We start from the raw sequence: 23,761 nt of genomic DNA, 5'->3' as shown, positions 1-23,761 counted from the left end.
TTGCGCCATACATATTTCAGAGGTTATGGAAAAACCTTATATCATGTGCTATATTCACACCAACAGTTACAGTGACTTGTTTTTCATTACTCTTTCATCTTTTGGTTTTACTGAGCATTTCTGAAAAATATTATTGCAAGTGGAAAAAAAGTTTTAAGTTTGTATCTCAGCATTTCTATTTTCTAATAGTTCAGCTTTCTTATATTCCAAAAGGTTTCTATTTATTTTAGCCTAAGGAATTTGCTGTCAAGTTTAAACCTGCCCATTTTCAACCAGCAAATAGAACTGCAGTTGGTAGAGAAGTGTTTGGAGGTTGTGTGATAATTATTTTGACTCAGTTTTATAAGTATTAGAGATCTTTTCAACCACAGGGGATTTCTTCCTTTAAGCTAGTAAATTGAAAAATATTCTTGTTATATTGTGGAGACATGAGCTTCATTGGTGTGAAAAGTCCTGTGTATCTGATTAATAAATAGATAGCAAATTTATAACTGTTGAGAGACTTCAATACTGATCACTTTAAAGCATTAATGGCACTTTACAAAATTTATAGGCCTTCCTGTCCCATTTATCCTTCTCTTTCAGTGCGGGGAGGCTCATTCTAAAGGAATAAATTTACGTTCCACTGTTTTATATATTGGCCTTGAAAAACAGTTGTTGCTGCACATTCTACAGACCAATTTCGCATGCAGATAAACTCTTGGGCAGTGAAAACCAGGACTCTAGTGCAGTGCTGAAGGGTTTTGGTCTTGCAAAGACCAGTTTTTGTAGTTTCTCCTCTTAGGCCTGATACTCTCTGCCAAGCTGGATGCGAGGGGGAGAGACAGAAGGGGAGCTGATCCCACCATGCAGGTGTGCGGCGGGACAAGGGAAGCCCCCGGACACCAGCGGGGGGCTTTGTGTTTGCTTCGGTGAGCCCGAGGTGTGAGCGCGGCGCGTTCGCCGCGGCCGGCCCGGCACCGGCCGGCCCTGCCCGAGAAGCGCCCGGTTCTCCTCGCCGTTCCTCAGCCCACTGCCAAACCGCAGCAGCTGTGCAGGCGACAGCAGGAAGGAGAAACTAAACTTCCCCTTTCTGGGAATTGGTCTCCGCTTAGTTCCAGAGCCGAGAACGTGTTGTAGCCCATGTACTTCTGCGCAAACTTGGGGCAGCTCTGCTCACGCTTGTCTTCCGTGGGAATTCACGGAACTGCCGGAGCGTGCACAGGAGCAGCTGAGCCGGAGCCACGCCCCGGGGCCGGCACGGTGGGCTTTGTGCGGGGGTCTGTGGGCTGCTGCCCGGGCCGAGGGGAAGGTCCCGGGCCGCGTCCTGCGGGCCCGCAGCCGCCCGGCCCCGCCCGGCACCGGCCCCGCGCGTGCGCCCGCCCCCTCGCGGCACCCGTAGGAGCGCCCGGCGGCCCCGCCCGCCGCTCTCGGGATTTAATCACAGGGGCCGTCCGGCCGCGCGATCTCCGGCGCCGGTGCAGCACCGCCGACATGGCGTCCACCAGCCGGTACGGGCGCGGTCTGGGCGCGGGGGGCCCGAGGGAGGAGAGGGAGCTGCTCCGACATCGCTCCCTTTCGGGGCACACACAGAGGATGGGTGCGGCGCCCCCGCCACCGCCTGGGGACTGACCGGCGGCCATCGCCGCTCTTGCCCGGCCCCGGGGCTGCCGTTTCAGCGCGGCTCTCGCAGTGCACGGTGCACCGGCCCCTCTGCGGTGTTCTGTCTGTCGGGGCCGTGCCTCAGGGCGGCGGGCGGTCGGGCCTCAGGGCGCCCGCGCCTGTTGGTGTGGGCCGGGCCGGGCGGTCCCCGGCTGAGCGGCCTCTGAGGGCCGAGCTCGCCACCTTCGCATCTTTGTGTCGCTGCTGGTGGGCAGCGCTCGGAGGAGATGCCGAGGTTTTTGGGGGATTTATGACCTGAGCGCCGGGCTCCTTGTCAGCCGCAGCTCGGTGCGGACGGCGACTCGGGCCGGTGTGTCCCCCGAGCGCGGCTGTGGCTTGGCCGGGCCGTGCCGTGCGGGCCTGAGGTGGTGCCGGGCTCGTCTCGCCGCGTCCCTCGGCCGGCACCGACTGCTGCGGCCCCGTGCCCACTGCTCGGCGAGCCGTGAGCCGAGCGGCTCCCTGGCCTGACTCCACCTTATCGGGGCCTGGAAGCTACTTTTAGGCTCGCACCCTAAATCCGTACCGCCACTAGTCGGTGACCGGAGGGGTTTCGGGTTCTGAATTCTTGCCTCCTGGAGACGTGCCGAGTTTTTCTTTCTAGTCAGAAAGACCCACGGAGCAGACTGGAATGACTCTGTAACTCCTGCTAAACCTGTCCTGGGATCTAGGAAGTGCTTCCGAGTAATCTTGCTGCGTCTCGGGAGTTATTTGCTGAGATGGGCCTTTACACACGTGACATGCATTTTCCTTGCGTGTAGGTGGCTTAGTAAATTGAACCCATTGCAGGGGATACAATATATATGTGTAGGTAGATAAACCGAGTTAAATTAGGATGGGAAGACTAATTTCTGCAATGTTTTACGAAGGTAAAGTGTGAAACAAAACATGGTTGGTATTCTTTGGGGTGTCTGGATTTCTTTTTTCCTTTTGCTTGGTGTGTCACTGCCTTTTATGTAATGCCAAATGTCAGATGATTGTGAATGCTTTGTCAACAGTGTTGTCATATGAAACTTGTGGCTGGGAATAGAAGGAAAGTAGTTTAAAGAGCTTTCATGTACTGTTTTGAACATAATTTACATCTGAAGATCTTGTGTTGACAAGTGCTTTCTGGAGGTTTTAATATTAATAGTTACGTTGATTTTCAGTTTTGGTTTCAGGTTGCAGACATTTTTGTGAACAGTCAGTGGATTAAAATGTTTGGGTTTTTTGTATTCTAGACTCATCAGAAATATCTAAAAAATGAAAATTAAGATGGGAAGTATAGGTTAGGCTGAATTAATGGCAAAAATAGCAGTGGCAAATGGGTAACTCAGAGTAATTCTATTGGGAAATTTTTTACAATTGAATGGATTAAAAATTGTTTTTTGGTTTAATGAGATGGAAGTTAATAGTCATGATAAATTGTTTGAGATCAAACTTCTGTACTCTTGTGCTTTTAACTTTGAGCAAAATGGCTTTGTGAAATACATGGATCCCAATTGTAAACACTTTTTATTACAATTTTTAAATAATCGGTTTTAGTAGAACTATGTAACAGTTGTTAATATGAAGCATTTACTTTTAAAACGTTTGGTTAGAAGCAATTGGCTGTTACTTTAGTCAGTAACTAAAAGCTGTTGCATTAAGTAATGCTAATACTTTATGGGAAGCTGTAATTGTTAAAGATCCATGGGTGTGAAAGAGATCCCTGTTTTCGGAACTTCTTGTCATTTAATTGCCTTAGGACCTGATTATTTTTTAAGATTTTGCTATTAATTGCTTAATTTAAAATGGAATTTATTGTTCAAATACTTTAAAATAAACCAGTGTTTGAATTGGGAGTTTTGCAAGCATACATGTTGTATGTGCACTACTTCCCGAGTTAAGAACCTGGTAAATAATATTGTTCTTAGTAGATGGAGTGAAAATGCTCATTTGGAATGAGGAAATTGCCACTAACTTGGGAAACGAAACTGCATTTAGCAGTAGTTTGAGTTATACTGCATTTAGTCAAGTCTGTTACATAGATTTTTAATGTTTTGATTTGAAGTGATTTTGGTACAAGATACATTACAAGAAAATTGGAATTTAAGTTGATCTAAAGTCTTGATTGCCAATTGTAGTGTTACAGCATTCAAATAAAAAGTGCAGCTCAGGTAATCAAGTTAATATTCTGTAATTTAAATCCTTAAATGCTGTATTACTGAAGTTTTCTTATCATCAAGGAACTCTTTTGCTTTTGATATGCAGTCTGCTTGTTTAATAGTAATGAATACTTGTCATTTGTTTCTTAGTTTGGATGTACTTCCGAGGGTGACTTGCCCAAATCATCCAGATTCCATTTTAGTGGAGGACTACAGAGCTGGTGATATGATTTGTTCTGAGTGTGGGCTAGTAGTAGGTAAGTAATTATTAGTATTTTTATAAATTGCCATGTAACCTAAATTGTGTGTGTAGGTTTCTGCCCTCTTGATGTCCAAGTGTGAGTGGTAGGTTTGATGGGGTGTTTGTTTGTTTTTGCTTTTCTGTGTGGGGCTTAGGTTCTTTTGTGATTGTCTGTTTGCTAAAAGCTTACTGCTCTGAATAGCCTGTCTTCTGGTAATTATTGCACTATAAAAATAATCAAACTCTCTTTAAAGACTGAAAATTTAAAATGTGCTATAATATGAGTTAGAGTATTGTGCTGTCTAGTCCTATATTCTGTCTTCATTCATGACTTCTTTCATTCAGGAAAGTATAAGAGATGTTACAGAAGCTCTCTGTGAAATAACTTGCTTATAACGAAAAAAATCAACTTAACATAAAACCAAACCCCAAACAACCTCAGTTTCCCAGTAGCTAAAGGCTGTCTTCTGCCCCGAAAGATTTATCTTTATATGGTTGCCAGCATGTGTGTATGTTAATCACTTCTCCTGAGGCTTTTAAGGCTATCCTAAGTTTTCCCACTGGAATTTTGTGGTGCTCTTTTACTTGGGTTGTGTAGCAGCCGCTTCCATAGACTAAACTGTATTTTTAAGTATAATGGACATTTAAAATGAAAGGCCTGTTAAGCATTGTCTTTTGTTTGAATGCAAAAGAGGAAGTTGCTATAGAGCCTGCTGCATATACATTTTTATGTATCTTTTCTAGGATGAGCATCTTACATATACCTTATGCATCTTACATATACCTATATGTATTTATTCTTTTATCATGGGAAACTTTCCAAGCTTATATTATGATCATCCTTTAAACTTCATTGATTTCTGTTAATTTGTTTTAGGCCATTGTGTGAAAAAAATCCTTCTTGAGGGTGCATGTTTGTGTGATTCATTCAGTGGTGTGGTGCTAAATATTTCAAATTGTTTATATCCCTCTTTCCTAGACTGTGCTGGTTTTGTTTTGCCTTGCTGAATTTAAAAAATTTTCATAAAAAGCTGAAAGTTAAGGAATTTGTGGTGAAAGTAGTACTAGTTTAGCCAAGCAACTAAAATATGTCTTTTTATGCAAAAGCAAACTTCCACATAAATTGTTAAAGTAAATGTTAAAACATTTAAACTTGAGTACCAGTTTACTTTAAAATTATGAAACTGTTTAAAACCTCTAAAGGAAGGCTTATAACTGCTTTTTTAAAAAGAAGGCCAGGTTTAAATTGCATTAATTCTGATAAAGGTCAATTAATTAGAATAAATTTGATGGTTAAAAATTCAAATATCCACAGTCGTATTTCCTACTGAAATATGATCATAAGCTTCTAAGTTACTGCTTAAAAATAGTTTGGTGCATGTTCAGCCCTTTGCATGACTGTCATGATATTGAGCAAAAGTTTAGGAAAGCCCATCTTGATCAGTTCATAACTTTTAAGATAGTTCTGATATTGGAAGAAGAGGAAAAGCTTTATCTTCATAAATGTAATTTTTTGGAACTTGGAGTTTGTCAGAAGTCTCAATTCATGTATCTTCTGTTACCTAGTCACAAGAAATTTTCCTGAAGAGTTTATCCTGTTTTTTTCTGAATTAATAGCATTGGTGAATTCTTTAGTTCAGAATGTTAGCAGTTTCAATAAGCAGGATCATTAGAATATTAGTATAAACTGTTTCTGAATTGAGTTTATAATAGTGTTTGCAATTGTCTTAGTGTAGATTACTGCCTACATTACTGGTAGGATAAAAAGTGTTTTTTAGGTAAGCATTCTGTGCATTTCTCACCAAAAGGTTTTAACAGCATTGTGCTGAATGTTCTCATTTTGTGTTGCATTCCTTCAGCTTTTTAGCAATTCCTTAGCTTGGTAATTTGGAAAACCAATTAAATAGGGTGATGTTAAGTAATTGAAGTGACCAAAGAGAAGTGTGAGCACTAAATATTTTCTCACCTTGTCTGATAAGAAATTTAGAGAAGGTGTAAACCAGATCCAATCCTTGATGCCTGTTTTCTGGAGGTGCTTGTGAAGTAGGGATGTTTTAAAGGAGTGAAGACAAAATTTAGCTTTCGTGTGTTCCAAATGCAACTTTCCTGTATTTGTGGCAGCTTCCATGAGACACGTTCCCCTTAAGAGAGTAGCGATTTCATTTCCTGTTTTTACATAGAGAAGTTTGGTTTCAGGGCTTGCATGCGTCACAGTCACATGTGAGCAGAGCCCACTGAAAATATAGTTTGGGATGGACTAGAAGCCACTGGGGTCTTTCAGTGAAGGGGATCATTTAGAACAGTTAACTCCCCTCACGCAAAAATCAATATACTGTGTAGCCAAAGAAATGCTATAGATTTATTTAAAAATGTTGATTGTTAGTGTCTGCAGAGCACTGCTGGTGTAAATCGTAAATGCTGAATTTGTGCTCTTGCTTTACTGCTATAAAGTACATACTGGTATGAGTTCACTTTTTTTTTTTTTTTTTAAGTGTGTATGTGCAGTTTAGCTGTAGATTGAGCTAATAGTCTTTGACTTAACTAAGAGTATTTGCATTTGATGTTTTTCTTGCTTGCTATGATAAAGTACTGAAGTTGCATATTTATTGAAAGACTGTAAGGCTTTGTATATGTAAAACTGTTGTAGGATAAAATAGCTGGTGTATAGATAGTTTACAGGTTTGTAATCAATTTTCTGGGAATAGGAGATTAAATCAGTATTATTATAAATGATCTTGCATTTATCAGGTGTGCAGTTGAAACGGTAAAGCAGTAGAAAATTTTGGGGGAGCAGGAGGCCAGGACACAGAGGAGCTGATCTCTTTATCAGTTGGATTCCATATTTTAGGCAGAGCTGTATGTTGCAAGTACTAGTTTTTAAAGGGATTTTTGAGAAAGGTTTTTTATCAAAGTTGTTTTCTACTTACAGGTTTTATTCTTAATCTCAATAAGATTGAAATTTAAGTTAAATCTAGTATGCTGGGTTTTTTTGCACAGTATTTTCCATGTGTTCTAAATAAACTGGTGTTTTACTGTGCAGTATTAAAATTTAATCTTGTAATGTTATGACTGAAGCTGGTGTTGAGAATATTATTGTTTCAAAATACTGCTTCATTCTACTAAAACCTCTCATCTGCCTTTTCATTATTACTTTTTGTGGGTTAGTTTGTGTTCTGTATTTTCATGGTGATTATTTCCAAATTGTTAACTTTTCCTTCTGCTAATTGCTTTTTGCTTGAAAGGCACTTGGAGGCCTAAATTATAATAATCCTTGAAATTTTGATACTAGTCTGGATTTAGATGCATTTGAAACTTAACAACTCTGTCCAGGTTTATTTGTTGTGACAAGAATAGTGTTTTATTTTTCCTGCTTTTCTCCAGTCGTTGGAAGCTATGTGCTACAGTAAGGGCTCATGTGCTGGTGAGAGAGTTCATGGACAGAGTTCTTAGGGCTTAGTCCTGTGTTCATTTAAAACATTCACTGTATCTCATTCTCCAGACAGGGTTGGTGGGGGACAAGCATGTTGTTCAAGAACAGAAGGCTAGTAAATCCTCTTTCTTGACAGGCAAATATTTTGCTTACTACCTTAGAGGCAGTAAAAAAGACTGGGAATCAGCTCATATGCCAGAAGGGGCTGAAGAAAGCAAAGTGGAAGTGGAAGACAAAGCACTGAATTTTCTTGATGTTGTAAGATGGTGATGTGAATTTCAGAGAAGGATAAGAGCAAGTCTGGTGGCATGTACTGCTATGTAGTATCTCAGGTATAAGGAATACCTCAGGTTAGGAATACCTTTTGAAGACATTCCTTAAACTTCTATATAGATAGCTTCATTAAATGTTGTCTTAGTGTGCAGAAATTAAGCAGTGAGGAATTTATTTTCAGTGTGTAGTAAGTGATTAACTAATTAGCTCTACTTCACTAGGCAGGTGTGGCTGAGAGGAACAGTGCTCCTGTGTGGATGTGTTTTGGGGAGCCTTCTTTGATTTAAAAAGCAGAAGTCCGTCTCCAGCTGATGAGGATCTTTGGACACATATCAACTTGTTAAAACATTGAATCAAATTTTGACCAATATTCAGACATTTCTGCCATATTCTGTGTATACCTGGGTGTTCAGTTGAAGATTTTTAGGGAAAAATATTGTTGTCAGTATAAAGTCTGTTAACAAAAATCTGTCTGAGTATTTGTTTGCCTGATACTTCTGACAAGTTTGAGATAAAAATAGTGCATTGTAAATTCAAATGTGGTCTATGAAGAATAGGTGAGATTTGACTATAGTACAGGTTGGTTTTTTTTCTTGGCAATATAATAAACAAGTAGGAAGGGGTTTCACAATTGCCTCTCAACTGGCTGGTTTGTTACTCAGGATGTGTTATTAGGAATAAGGTTGCTTGCTTCTGTATAGCTGCTTGTTTTTTCTGAAAACCAAAGAAATCTTTTTTTTTTTCCCAGCTGTTTGTAGTATCCAGTAAGTGGGGGGGGAGGGGTGGTGCTTAAGTACTTCTGACTTGCATCCAGCAGAGGGCAGTTACATTAATAGGGGAAAATTTTTATTATTATTTATTATTATTATTATTTAATATTATTCCTTTCTGCAAGTATTGTCAATCTTTAAAATATTAATTCTTTATTCAAAGTATTGCTTAAAAAGTAGGCAAAAATCTTTAGATATGGATGTATGTTAGCAGCCTTTACATGCTTGGTGTTCAGACTACTAAAAAGTGTCTGACAAAAGTTGGTCCTTGGAAAAAGACTCTGCATTCAGAGGAAAACTAATTATAAAGGATACTGATGCTTAAAGACGTTCTGAATAGTTGGCTCTTGCATGACCATTCAGAGATACTTTCTTCATAATTTTCCTGTTTAAAGTAACCTGCTTGCCTTTCTCAGCCAGCATTTCAAATAGTCTGTTTTAATTCTAACCTTTTTCAGCTTTAAAGGCAAAGGGTGATGCTTCTAGGTGTTCAGCAGTAATGCCTGTAAGAGTGGAAACTGATAAAAGTTAGCATCCTTTGTCAGGCTTGGTAATAAGCACTGCTCTTAGCATGACACTTCCTGGAGGATGGAGGAAGCTTTCTAATTAGTGGGTTTTTGGCTAGCGACCCAAGGTATTGGGGGCCATTAATGCTTCCATTAGGTGAAGTACTAGATTTTTCTAGTAACAGTAACATTTTGAATCATGCTATTTAGAGAGGGATTCTCAGCTTGCTTCCTTACCAGGCTGACAGGCAAATAAGGGCTGGAAACAGTCTGAACTCCTCTGATGGAAAAAGAGTCTCAAATACTGCGATGTAGAATAGATCAGGCACATTTTTAATTGAGATTCTGTAGTTTGGAGCATCCTTCACAAGTATTTGAGCCGTTAATCTTTTAAAGGCCTCAAGTCTTGGGGAGGTGTAACTTCAGTTGGCCAGACTTGTCCACCTGTTCATTAGCATTTCTACTCCCATTTGCTTCTTCCAAATTATTATGCAAGCTGATGGCTTAGGAAGCCTGTAAGTCCTTTTAGATTTGTCATCATTTTGATATGCAGGAGCTGCTAAGCCTTTGTTCTTGTAGCAGTCATTTGCCTGCGGTGTTGTACTGTCTGTTTGAATCCATAGTTGCCTTTTGCTACGGGTGTGATGCTGTTGTTATCTGGCAACTAGTTAAAATCATCAGTGGCTTTTTTGTTTGCTTGTGGTGGTTTTTCTGTTTTGCTTAGCCACCTGAAGTCTGCTTTAGTTATTTTAACTGTCTTGTGAATAGACTGATGTTGCTCGTTGTGATGATAAACTTGTGGTGGTGGCAATTCATTGAAAAGAAGATAACTTTTTCAAAGAATACTAATGTCTTACTAAGGGTTGGAAATTTTGTAGAAAAAGTGGTGACTGTAAAATTGTGTTCATTGATTTTTTTTTTTTTCCATCCCCATGAGTTTATTCTGTGGTAATCTGGTCCTTAATAGAAGTTCTAAGGCTGAAAAATGGAAAAAAGGTTTTGTGCTACCACATGGGGCTGTATGTAAGCTAATAAATAGAATGTGGAGTAGATACACCTGGAGTACTGTGTCTAGCTCTGGGCTTCTCTGTACCAGAAAGAGAGAGACTTGCTGGAGCAAGTCCAGAAGGAGGTTGCAGAAGTGATTTAGGAGTAGGAGAATCTTGAGAGCTGAAGCTTGATCTACTGTGTTCAGCCAGGCTCTGTGCAGTTTCATGTCTTCATTATTCTCCCCAGCTTGTAGCCTACTCCTTAATTTTTTCACTGTTGCTTATCACAGCACCTCTTTGCTCTGCTTAGTAAGGAGCTGACTGAAGCTTAAGTGTAATCCTATATATATATACACATATTTATATTTATGTTTAAATTTGGCATTGTAAAATGCTTTTAATTAAAAATATATGTGCTCACTAGATGGCAGCAGTTTCCCTAAATAACTGTGAGAATGAAGCATTCTCTACTAACAGTAGGTATTTTGGGACTTCAGACTGCAAATCGACTGTTAATACTGTGTTTATGTTAAAATTAAAATATTAGTTAATAATATGCAGAACTTAATGCAATGTGCAGCTAACATTAGAGCTCCTCTGAAAAGAACTTAAGAACATGCCTTCTCAGAAGTGTTTCAAGACTGGATATGGAATATTACATTGCTCATGAATGTCATCATATTTCTTGTTTTGGTTAGAAATCTTCAGTTTTAAGCTATCTTGTCTTCTTGTAACAGATAATGCAAAATGCAGAAGGAGAAGAAAATACATATGTTTTATCAGTTACTGCAAGTGGAGTGCAACATTAAAATAGCTTGTATTATTTCTCTGAAAATATGTAAATGAAAACTCAGGACTTTTAGATTGAAAATATTTTCCTCTGAGATATCACTTTATTTTTAGGTGAGGAGTAAACATACATAAGTTTTGATGTGCAGATACTTAAAACTAAACTGCTCAAAATTGTTTTAATTTTTGAGTCTGACCTGAGTTTGGTCTTGCATTTCTGTAGCGTGTGCTCTTTGTATGTGTCAGTTGTGAAGAAAAGTAAGCTTGGCCTGAGGTTTTCCATTTTGAATAACACTTCTGCTTTTTACTAAATGAGCTTTTCAGGTGATGAGTAACTTGCATTTGGTTATTGACCAGAGAAGTTGGCAGTATGTGCTTGTGCTGGAGCCCTTGTGTTAGTCTGTTAGACTGTATTTTAAAGAGAAACTGAATACTTGAAGAGTAGTTTATGAAAAGAAATGGAGCAGTGGAGAAAAATGAATCTGTTCAGAAAGATGCTTTGGGATATCAGTCTGGAGATGCATTTCACAAGGATTTGGTTCTATAAACTGTTATTTTTGTATGTATTTCAGAGGAGGTGAACTCATCTGTTAGAGGAAAGTCAAAAAGGAGTATCATAATGTGACTGTATCTAGTGAAGCCCTTTTGTTCAAAAGGAAGTAGCCAGTGAATATGTGGCCACTCCTATCCTAGCTGCAGTTTTAGAATGTGAGAAAGCAGAGACAACTGTATTGTGTACTTATTGGGAGATTTTTTTACTCTCTTGTTGGACTGTTGGGCCCTTATTCCAGCTTGTTTAGGAAAGCCAGTCGGTAGGGTATGACCTAGCAAATTCAGTTTAGAACTTAACCTTTAATTCAGGACCAGTTTTCAAGGCTTTCTTACACTGCTTTTCGCAAGACTAAACTTAGTATTTTAAAGTTTTGCTTTGACCACTTAGTGTGGGGCTTAATTGCATCTGTACTAACATCATAGTTCTAAAGTGGTTTTTATGTATTGAAGAATTAAAGATAATAAATGCTGCATTTTGTTTCTTTTAGTTTCATGTTGAATGGGATAATCCAGCTAATCATGCTTGTAGCTGAATATATTTTCCATCTATGGAAACCTGTGGGCTTATTTGTTCCATTTTCATTAATACTTCTAGCTTGTGTCACAGTTTTATGGAAAGCTTTTGAAAGATGGAATGTGCTGCCTAGGATTTCTGTATATTTTCAGTGATACTGACAGTATACAGAAAAACTGCTTTTCTGTAATAGCAGATTTCTTGGCAAAACAAAGATATTTGCATCTTAATTAGATAAATGCTTTATATTCAGTGATTTGTTCTACTTAATCTTTTCTTGCTCTGACATAGTAGTCTCAATCTTCAGTTTGTGATGTGTTTATCAAAGCAGACAGTGATGTAGAACTTTTTTAGTTAGAGCAGGAATGGTTCATAACTCACAAGAGGCAGCTCCCTGAGTGAGTCATTTAGGTCATTCCCACTTGTGTGGAAAAATATTACATCATTGCTCTGTACTCAGTGTTCTATTTATACCATGCCAGAATTTTAAGTACATTTTGCTTTTTTTAGATGCTGTAAACAGTATTGGGGGTTTGTCTAAAAGTAAAGTTACTGCTAGGCCATAGAAGGAGCATAACTGAATCAAATATTTACAGAGAGTCCAGGAGTCAGAGGAGCACACTGTCTGCAAATTCAAGCTTGCCAAGGGTGTGGGGGTTGACCTTTGTAGCAGAAAGAGTAAAAGACAGCACAGATTTATCCTATCTGTAACCCTGTAGCTTTTTGTGGTTGTTTTTTTTCTTCACCCTCTTGGTTTTTATTAGAGCAGTAAATAAAGGTGGAGCCATAGTTATGAGCAGGTCTGACAGATATTGATGAGAACACCTTTAACCTAAAGTTATTCTTCTTTGTGGTAGGAATTCCTTTGGGTTCACAGCTTTCAATTTCAAGTATCCTCCTTGCATAATTTGATGTTAAAAATTGAGTTATTCTGTCAGAATAGAGTCCCCTTGTATTCCCCAGGGAATTCTGCAGTTGCATTACTTCTGCATTTTCTCCAGCTTCAGATCATGTGTTTGCAGAGTGCTTTTTTTCTGTCTGTTTTCACCAGGTTAAATCAGACTTTGTGATTTCATTCTAAGACTTCCATATTGTAAACTGTGCAGTCAATGCTACTTCTTTTTACAGACATTTCTCTCACAAACTTAAACATTGATAAAGATGGTGAATTTTTCCTCAGGTTTAGCTAAGGGTACCAATTATTCTGAAGTTTCTTCTGACCTGTGTTCTGCTTTACTGCACAACACTAAGAAAAGTGTTCCTTTTGTGTTCTTTTGTACATGTGTTCTTAAAAATTCTGTAGTATTGCTCTGGAGGCAACACCTTTGCAATGCAGCTTTTATCAGATGTGTGAAAACAATGAACTGTGCTGGGTTTGGGGCTGGGGTTTGTGTTTTGTGTTTCTTCCCCCAACCCAAGTTTCTGTTGTTGTGTTTACTGTAGGGCTTTTGTCTGAATCAGAATGTTGGTGAGAATTATTTCTCAAACTGGTAAGTTGCTGTAGGAAAAGTTTAGATGAGTGTGAAATTGAGAGGACTGCAAGGAAAGTTGTTTCGTTCAGAAAATGTGATGGTTTTCCTGTTTATTCTGAATCTGTACTGAAAAATCTTCTAGTTATAACAGGGTTGATTGTGTTTAAGAGAAAGCAGTTGAGTATATATATTTTATGTTGATACTGTCAGGCATCATGAATTTGGGCAGGGTCACAACTGTCTTCAAGAACAAAAATTGAACTGCGAAATGTCATCAATAGTTGGTTAGAAGGTTTGAGAGTACAAAGGACCTGGAAATGATTCAAGAGAAGTAATTTACTATAGCTTGATGGGATTGTGCATGATAGGTGCTTCATATGTGCATTATTAACACATAGCAAGTGTGATAAAACTTGTTAAGTTACAACAACTGACTCATTGAGAACAATCCACAGGCAGTCCTGACTTCAGCTTGAAATCGAGATCTTGATTCTTTTTATGTATTGGAAATGCCATGATGTTCTTAATGGATTATCCATAAAGGTGATAGTTCCTGGTTTCTGGATGCGTTTCTTTAGTTATTTATGTCTTCTGTACAGCTCTAACTGCACTTATTTTTCCCTTTGTAGATCCTGAACATTCTGGTTTGTTGTCCTGCCAGTTGTGTTTGGGAATGCCAGCAGACTGCCTCCTCCCAGGGCAGAGCTCAGATGCCTGGCTTAATGTTTTCGTGCAATATTATTAAGCACTGTATCAATGCAGACTTTGTGTTGCCTTGTGTTCTCAGGTGACCGGGTCATAGACGTGGGGTCGGAGTGGAGAACGTTCAGCAATGACAAAGCAACCAAAGACCCATCTCGAGTTGGGGATACCCAGAATCCTTTGCTCAGTGATGGTGACTTGAGTACAATGATTGGCAAGGTAACACTGGAAATAGGAAATTTTGCTGAATTTTTTCATTTCAAGTACCAGATTGTATGTCCGTGGAGAAACTATATAATATATGTATTTTTGAACAGATTTTCACCTGAACCAAAGTTGCATGTTTCAACAGTGTATAAAATGTTGCCCTTTCCTGGGGATGAAGGAAAGGGCCAACCTTTGCAAAAAAAAAAAACCCAAAACGTTTGCAGTGCTGTGGGGTTACTTGCTACCCTTTGATATGTTGCTATAAATAGGAAAGCTGATGTTGCAATTTTAAAAGAAGTATACTTTGACTTGGCAAGTCAAAGTCTGAAATTAATGTTGAGATCTCGATAGCTAGTGCTGCCATTTTTTTTTTGGTAGTAATATTTGTATCAGATTCATATTGGAGACCTGCAGATCTCACATTGTACATGTTCTTTCAATTAATGTTGAAGCACTAAATGTAAAATTCTCTCATGGTGTGAGTGCCCTAAAGGAAAGTATTCAGTCTATACTTGGGTTGAAATTTTGTGGTGCTATCATATCCTGCTATTTTTCCTGAGAGCAAGCAGGACTAGTCACACAAATGCATTCCATTTAATGAAGTAGTGACCTAGGTAAGTTTTAATTGTACTTTCTTCTTCATTTTTTACTGCAAGATCCAAATTATTTTTTGTGGATTTCCTGAATGTTTAATGAAAAGGGGTGCAGTTGCTGATTAAAAACATTTTGCTGATTTTCTGTTTTCTCAGAAGTTTTTGTCCCGGTGATGTTCCTAGGATGAAGTGCCTAAATATGTTTGTATAGGGCAGCGTGCAGCATACTTTTTATCCAAGAATTCTTCAAAGTGAGGAAGTCAACAAGTGAATACTGATGGGCAGCTAATTTTCACCATTAGTGAAAAAGAAATCTTCTGTTTGAGGAATTGTCCAAGTAGATGATTATGTTTTGGACAATTCCAAGCATTGCTGCCTATCAGTTTTTTAGGATTATACGTGGCTTTTGGAGTACATTCAGACAGATTTCTGCACTGTTTCATTAAAACATTGACATTGCTCTGTAAAGCGGTGTTGTAGAAGTCACAGGAATTCTAATACCACCTATATAGGATCAGAAAGATTGTAGTTCAGAGGGCTTGGACTTCTGTTGCTGATTTGGTCAGCTGTGATAAAGATCAGATGGAGAAATGGGCTGTTTGCTTCAGGTTCACATTGTTTCTCACTCTGGGCTGTGTAAATAAATACAGGGTTTGTTTCTGGGAGCTCAGCTGGATTCAGTCAGTAGAATGACCTGAACTCCTTTAGAACCTGTGTGTTGGAAAAGACAAAAGACATTTCAGCTAAGAATAGATTTTGTGTCCAGGTGATCAGTGACTTGTGCTGTTAACCTCCTTCCCTCTGAAGGTTTAGATCCTAGTTCAGAATAAAGAGGGATAGCAACCTTAGTGAGACAATTAAAGACACACACAAACCTCTATGAAAAGTTTGTTTGCCCATGAAAACTACACCTTTCAGAGCTGGACATTCAACTAATGAAAGTTTTGCTGTGAACCAGAACATCCCGGAATAGGCAGGAGCAAACTTGCTGTAGCAAAGAGTGCCATTCCATAAAGACAGGATGAGAGTTGTAGTGTGGTTAGTGTGGTTTAGTTTTAGAGTCTCATTTAACCTATGAGAACCAAGTAAAAAGTGCTGGAGCTGCCAGGGTTGTGTTTGGGTTTGTAGAGGGGGCGGTCAGTCCGGCTGTGGACACTTTATTTGCACAGGGAGGAATTATAGAAGAGGTGCATTATTTTCTATGGGAGATTGAGAGTCCCTTTAACAAACCAGGATGTTTTCTGCACAGGAGTTCCTGTGTTTGTCTTGCTGGTAAGCAGGAGCTCTGTGTTGTCAGTTCCTTGATGTGAGCTCTGTATTAGGGGCTGCTTTTTTTTCAGTCGTTTGGAAGGGAGTAAATGACTTTTATCAGAAGATGCTGAAGAAATCTGTTGTCAGTGCAGAAAGGGCATGAAGTTTGCAGCAAGGAAGTATTACATTTCTCAAGCAGTCATCTAAGTCCCTGCTGGCAGTAGGTTAGGATGTGGATTGACCTAGATAGACACAGTGGTTGAACAGTAGATACAGTGGTTGAGCAAGGGTGAAATTGGTGTGGTCTTGAAGAGGGTACGTAGTACCTGACAGAGTACAGAACAACCGTTGTGAATTCCAGAGAATGAAGCAAGTTAAGATTATTATCTTCCCAGTTAACAGCAGATTTTAGAATGGCCTGGAGTGGAACCCATATTTGTGTGCCAGAGATGGCTTTAACCTTTCATAGGGACAGGACCAGGGCTCTTTCTGCTTGAGGTAGGACTGCAGATAATAAAATCTTTACAGCTGACCTCCTCCACACCCTTGCAGAAACACCCCCACCAGAAAAACCCCTAAAACACAACCTGTATTGTGGGAAATCCAAAAGAGAAGAGAAAGTTCTGTTGTAGATTCCTGGGGATGGAGGTGGAAATAGAGTCTCGGCCAGTTACAACAGTATTGCTTTGTAAGAGTAGAGGAAGAGGGTCAGTTCTGCTTCTCAAAATGGTTTGTCTCTTTCCTCTGGGGAGGCAGGAGGTGGTGCTATGGGGCCCCTTCCTGCAGGGATGTGTTGTCTGTATGTGTTAGCTGCTCTGCCTGTGCAGAGGGATTAATTCCTAATTGGTTTTAATGCTTAAGGAACCCATCTGTCTGAGGCAGCAGCCTGCGCTGCAAGAAAGATTAATTTGCCTGTGAAGAGGAGGGTGAATAGCATAGTTGGCGGTGGTGGAAGTGGTTTGAATTCCATAGGCAGGTCTTCAGGATACTGGTACAGAACTGGAACTCTGAAATGAGATACTGTGTGCTGCAGTTGATCTGATTACAATGCAGATTAGTTGGAGGCATGGTGAGGTGTCACATTGTGACTTGATTGCCAGAACATTATATAGTTATTTCTAAAATTCTAACATAAAATTAAAGACAATAACTCAACAAGCAGCTTTTAGTTTTGTTTTGATACAGGGAACTCTCTTCTAGGAATCTAAAAGCAAACTGTTAGTTTTGTTTCCTATCTTGTGGAAGATATCTTTTGTCACCTTTGCTAGTTAATTGATTTGTTTTTTTTTGTAGTAACTGCAATTCCAAGAAACTTTATATTGGTTGAACAAAGATCTAATGCAATCTCTTGGCATACAATACCTATCCTTTGATCAGATATCTCTGAAAGAAAGCTGGCTTTTGTTAAACTGTGTGGCCTGAATCTGGAAGTGCTGTATTGATAAGCAATGAGACGGTATCAGAGGCTGATGATTGAAAAAGCAGAAAGAATCCATCAGACTGATCCATATGAGCTAGTTGTACTGGGCAAGAAGACTGCTGGGTTTGGGGGCATGCCTTGGTGCTGTGGTTAACCACAAATCAGTGATGTGGATGATACTGGTCATACTTTACTTTTTGCTGCTGTAGAGAAATACTGGGGTACAAAGCTGTTGAATGCCAGCACTCTTAAGTCTGAGCTCCACTGAGCCCCTTCAGAGATTGTCACTGTTTACTTGGCTGCATTTTTTCACTCTAGTTACGTTGAAGGGTGTTTCCAGGATTATGTCCATGAGGTTTCTGTTCTGTTTAAAAGCCAAACAGGTAGAACTGACTCAAAGGCCACAACAGCGAACCACATGATTCATAAAGTCAGTTTCATTTCAATTAAAACTATGGCTTCTGTCTTTTTCCATGAAGGGAAAGGAACTCTTAACATGGTTGTCAAGGGCTGAAATGCAGGGAGAATTTCTGTGGTTTATGTAAGCACTTGAGGTGGAAGAGAGTCTTCCACCCTTTTTATAGTTGTGAGTTGTATATTGGGCATGACTCTTGAAGAGGGCTCACATCAGCAGGGTAAAATCCTTGTCTAGTTCCACTTCACAGCACCTAATAGATGTGGTTTTTAATTTTTTTTTTTTTTTTTTTTTGTTCTCCTTAACCAGCATACCAGGGAAAATCCCTGTGATGAACAGGAATCCTTGCTGGCTCCAGGACAGATCAGTATTTCCTGGTAGATTAATCTCTGATATGAAGCCTGACTAGACAGGGACCTGGGGACTTGCTGTTGTTTGTGCTCACTCTTCTGGCATCTACAAGAGTTTGAGGTCATGCAGTTCCATGTAAGCATTTGTGCATAACACTGGTCTATGAGGCCATGATAAACAAAATGTAACATACTGCAGGGTACAGGGGTATGACTGAATGCCAGCAAGGAATCTTTTGACCTGAGACTTCTGTATACTTTGGGCCAAGGGAAGTTCTGGCATAATTTTTGAATGGAAGGCCTAGTATTGCTCCTTGTGGCCTGAAGTCTGTTGTACTTTATTCTTGCTCTTTGTTTAGCTTTTCATCTTACTGGGAACTTTGAATAGTTGATCATCCGGCCAAGGACGTAGGTTTGTCTTTGGAGTAGCCCTCCATTGTGTTGGTGGCAGGATTACATCTGGGTGCTTATTTTGTATTAAAGGATGTTTGGAGTAGTAGGAAAAAGCCAGAAAGGGTTCTGGAATCTGTTGTAGAGACCTGTTGAAGGAGCTGGGGAGACTTGTGAGGAGGGTTCTGTGCAGAAGTCCTCAGTTGCCACAGTGAGTCAAGGTGTGTGAGCACCACAGATGGTGTCTCAGCAGGGAGGGATCCACTGGGGCTGCTGGAAGTGGGGTGTCATTGAGGCCTTGGCCATGGGAAGGGGAACAGTGTTAGTGAATGGTCCAGAGCGAGTGCTTCTACTGTCAGAAAATGTGTTAAATGCAGAAGTGCACCTCAGAGATGATAGTTATAGTCTGTGTAAAAATAGAATGGCAATTCCCAAGAACATGGGTCAGGAATGAAGAAACTGGGCAGCTGAGAAGGAAAAGGTGATGCCAGGACATTTTATGTTTTGTTCACTCTGTCTTTACCCCACTTCATATAGCCTGGACATCTTGATCCATTGCTGGGTATTCACTTTGAGAACTCTGTGTGCAAGTGCTTAACCAGATTGTCAGTCAGTCACAGATCAAGACCTGCTTTATGTTTACTGGTTTTGGCAAAATGACAGTGTGGTGCTGGTGTCTGCAGTGGCTTGTTTAAATGGCCAAATCTGTCTATAGTGAAAGTTGGATGCCCCACCTCACGTAAATTGTTTGAAGGTACCAGCAAGGAATAAATGCTTGCAGGTTCAGGAAATCCATGTTTCTACACATGATGGAATTGTGAAGAAGTGGTTTCCACCTGAAAGAATTTGGAGCCCCTTGCATATTGTGGGAGTGAACACATATGTAGACAATATAAATTGCTCTTCTCCTACAGGACATGTCATTATCAGCTATCACTAATCTGACATGGCATTATTTGGTTAAGACTTGTTTTGGACTGCTGGCACATTGAAAGCCGTAAACATTTTAGACCCTCTTGGCTGGACAAATTTGCCTATTTAATAGGAAGCATGCAATTTGCACTAACAAATTGCAAGCAAAATTGTATCTTGGAAGCTTGTTTTGAAGTTGCCACCTTCAGTGTGGGGCTCTTAATTCTCTGAAGACCTCAAGCTTTCTTTTAAGAGGCCAATGATTTTCCCATGAAGTCAAAATAAATGGATATTTACATTTTCTGATTGAGGCTGGCAGCCTCTAACAGGCACTGTATCAAGTTGGGTTTGACTGGCTCATTGGTTTGTGTGTTCTCTTTGCCCATGCCTTCACTAAGATGGTTATCATTGTAACAACTGGTCTCCAGCTGACCATAAAATTTTTTGTTTTTTCTGACTCACCTGACTGCCACAGATGCGGCCTAAAGGACACACCAGAGTTGCACAGAATATCATCCTGGACTTCAGCACTGGTGATAGGAGTATTGAGATGTACACATTGGCTATAATAATCTTTCTCTTTTTGACTCTGTAACTACTGTTATGTAAGGGAATAAAAAGCCCTGTGTAATCCATGGTCTCTGGGATGCAATTCACGATTTGAGGTGCAAAGTGTAGAACTTATGTGGAACAATGCTTGATTGAATGAGTTACTTTCAGTGTTGTTTATTTGCACAACTGTTGGAACTGATGCCTTGAATTAAAATGTATAAAGCTGGAAGATGTTTGCTTTTGAAGTGAGGAGGAAGTTGCTTAGTTGCTTGTATTATTGATGATACAAATTTTTCTTTTTAGGGCACAGGTGCAGCAAGTTTTGATGAATTTGGGAATTCAAAGTACCAAAATCGCAGAACTATGAGCAGCTCTGATCGTGCGATGATGAATGCTTTTAAAGAAATTACAAACATGGCAGACAGAATCAACCTCCCTAGAAATATAGTTGTAAGTTCATGTCTTCCTTCCTTAAATTGTTCTGGCATTGACTTAGTTAGCATAATATAATGAGCACATGAATTTTTGATATTGCTGCTAATTAAATGGCCTAGAGTTAATTAAATTTCATCTTCTTGCATTGAAGGATCGAACAAATAATTTATTCAAGCAAGTGTATGAGCAAAAGAGCCTGAAGGGGAGAAGTAATGATGCTATTGCTTCTGCTTGTCTCTACATAGCCTGTAGGCAAGAGGGTGTTCCAAGAACATTTAAAGGTAAGTTTTCAGTGATACAGATTCAATTTTGCTATGCAGAAAAGGTTTAGTTACTGTCACTGTAGGAGGTTGGTTTTCTTATTCCTGGACTTTGTCAAATTGTTCTCAGCTGTAGCTCACCTTTGAGGGAAGGGTAGAAGGGTCTGTGGGAATTTGTTATATTTGTGGAGTAGGCTCTAGGGCATGGGATTTTGGCATTTGAAAGTTATTTTGGGTGTTGAAACTTAAAAGGCATTGCTTTTATTGGAGGATGGTGGAGACTGTTGTAACTGAATTTAACTGAATTTGAACCAGCAGTTTTGTAGTAAATTTGTGCAGCTTTTCCCTGACAGAGGTGCAATTCTCTATCACTGAGTACCAAATATCCCATACTATTACTAATAATAGCTGTATTAATTAGCATCTTATGATAAATGTGCACTGACTGAATTTTCACTAATGGTTGGAGTTTATTAAGTGATGGCGGCTTTCAGGACATTGGCTCTCTTTGTGAGGCTTAATATAATGAGAATCAAGTTTGATTATTTTGGGAGGAGCAAATGCTGTGAAGCCTAAGATTTAATTTTATACTCTTTTTTTCAGAAATATGTGCAGTGTCCAGGATTTCAAAGAAAGAAATAGGCCGGTGTTTTAAACTTATCTTGAAAGCTCTGGAAACCAGTGTTGATTTGATTACAACTGGCGACTTCATGTCACGATTCTGTTCTAATTTGGGTCTTCCCAAACAAGTACAAATGGCAGCAACACATATTGCCCGTAAAGCTGTGGAATTAGACTTGGTTCCTGGGAGAAGCCCTATCTCTGTAGCAGCTGCAGCTATTTACATGGCGTCACAGGCTTCTTCAGAGAAAAGGACACAAAAAGGTAAAACTTGACTTTTTTTGGTATGTTTTGGTTTGTTTTTAGTTTGCCATGTCTTCCTCCTTGAAAGAAACTTCAGTATTGCTGTAAAACTTGGATTGAGGTCTGTGCAAACAGTGATAAGCTCCATTCTAACAGCATACAGCAAGGACCAAACCAGGATCTCCCAGTCTCCAGAATGAACATGGAGTAATTGGCTACACTCAGTGTAAACTGAGTTCATTTTCTTTTGGTATTTAGGATTTGGATTCTTGAATGCAATGGACCGGTGCATTCAAATGAGCATAATAATTTAAATTCACCTATGCTAATATGTTCGTGTATCCATTTTGCTCCTCTAAAATATTCCAAACAGGAGCTTGGTGGCAGTTGCAGGGAGCACTTGGGCTTTGGATTACACTGAATCTTTAATCATTCCTGCAGTCAGACAATCATCTGCATTAGCACATGGCCCTTGACTTACTGTGAGCCTGGTAAAGATGGAAAGGTCTGCTGTGGACCTGCTGGTAACCCTACTAAGCAAACCTTGCCATCCTACACTGCCTGTGGAGAGCCAGTAAGGGGTCCAGGGCTCTTGAGCTGCAGGGCAGCATGGATCAGCCCCAGGGGCTCAAGGGAATGAAGCTACAGGGCAGCAATGTCTGGGGAAAGAAGTTTGCTTAGGCTTCAGGGGGTGGAACTTGATGTGAGAAATGGATGCAAGTGCTCCACTGAGTTGTCCAGATCAGAAACGTTGAAAATGTAGCAATTTTTTAATGGAGCATTCCCTTTGGATAAAGAATAGCATTTATCTGTCAGGTTGTGGTGTTTTGTTCTGCTTTTGTAACCGCTTATGTCCCTGGAGCTTCCATCCTGTTGGCACTTTCCTGGGCCTGTGAGTGATCTGGAGGCCAGGAAGTTCAGTACCTTCATCCTTGCTGGTTGTGAGCCACTGGATTTGATCTCTTAAGAGTGATAATTAAAATACAGCTGCTTGCCATGGACACCATGACTCCACAGGGTTTCTTGTGCTCCAGGGTTTTCAGACATTGCTAAAGGCTCTCATGCAGTTTAAGGTTTCAATTCCTGACTTAACTAACTCTTGAATAAATTTAGGTTTCTGTGCAGCTCAAACAAGTGTTCCCTCAGCTTGTTAGACAGTGCTGTGTGCCCCTGCTTTATTTCTTGGTGCATTTTAAAGTAAATGTATTTAATGCTTAACTGAAGGTACCAGTTTTTGTCTGTGACTCAGTTTTTTGCTTGTTTTTGCTTATATTTAATCAAAGCATAAAATCGAAAATCCGGAAGTTGATGATTTGTTAAAATATTGGTGGTCATGTGTAGTAAATGTTTCTAATCACTTTTATGCTCTTAGTCCTCATCCAGTTTGACGTTTGTTATTCCACAATTTATAGGTTAAGCTGAACTGTGGCACATAAGATAGACTTACGTATCCAAAATACTAGTCACTGCAGTTAAAACCAATTCTAGCAGGCTTTTTGGGGAGTTGCAAGTGAAGCAAGTGTCCAGGGGATCTTGACAAGTTATGCTTGCTGGTTTCTTGAATACAAATGGCAAAAATAAGAACTAACCACTTCTCTGCTTTTTGTTGTAGAAATTGGTGATATTGCTGGTGTGGCTGATGTTACAATTAGACAGTCATACAGGCTGATCTATCCTCGAGCTCCAGATCTTTTCCCAGCAGACTTCAAGTTTGATACCCCAGTAGACAAGCTACCACAGCTGTGAGATTATAGAGGGTTAATTTCTGTTAACCCCCCCTCAAAAAACCAACAAAAACAAACTCTTTATTTTTGCCTATAATAAAAGATGTACAAAGTGTTAATATTGGGTCTTCGTGTTGTGGAACTGGAGGATATGGAGACGGAGCATAACTGCTGGAAGGCAGCATACATTCCAAGGGTAAACAAGCTTATTGTGTGGCATTTTGTATGTATATATCAGTGGAAGTAAATATTTAATATCTGTTGCAACAAATTTAATTTGATACTGTTGTACTTATTTAGATTTCTTTTGTAGGGATCTAGTAAGATGTATTTTGGAGAATTTAAAATATTGTGTAATTACCAAATAAACTTTTCCAAAAACACCA

At 39.7% G+C, this 23,761-nt stretch overlaps 1 protein-coding gene across 3 annotated transcripts in view; it reads left to right on the top strand.

Annotated features, from left to right (window-relative positions):
- The window catches only part of GTF2B (general transcription factor IIB), a 25,304-nt gene extending 1,543 nt beyond the window's left edge, over positions 1-23,761 (top strand). Inside the window, exons 1-7 of one of the 3 annotated variants that reach the window (XM_021526630.3) lie at positions 1,444-1,490; positions 3,915-4,021; positions 14,088-14,221; positions 20,396-20,542; positions 20,679-20,808; positions 21,391-21,672; positions 23,264-23,761. In XM_021526630.3, the coding sequence (XP_021382305.1) occupies positions 1,474-1,490; positions 3,915-4,021; positions 14,088-14,221; positions 20,396-20,542; positions 20,679-20,808; positions 21,391-21,672; positions 23,264-23,397 (951 nt within the window). In that variant the 5' untranslated portion in view covers positions 1,444-1,473 and the 3' untranslated portion in view covers positions 23,398-23,761. Of the gene's footprint in view, positions 1-1,443; positions 2,508-3,914; positions 4,022-14,087; positions 14,222-20,395; positions 20,543-20,678; positions 20,809-21,390; positions 21,673-23,263 lie in introns of those variants that run through there. The other 2 variants (XM_085585835.1, XM_085585834.1) reach the window with 2 other exon arrangements.

This window comes from Lonchura striata, chromosome 8, assembly GCF_050655825.1.
Source record: "Lonchura striata isolate lonStrDom1 chromosome 8, ASM5065582v1, whole genome shotgun sequence".
In the NCBI taxonomy this organism is placed as follows: Eukaryota; Metazoa; Chordata; class Aves; order Passeriformes; family Estrildidae; genus Lonchura; species Lonchura striata.
The sequence above is the reverse complement of the archived record's forward strand: the minus strand, read 5'-3'. Positions and strand labels throughout refer to the sequence as shown.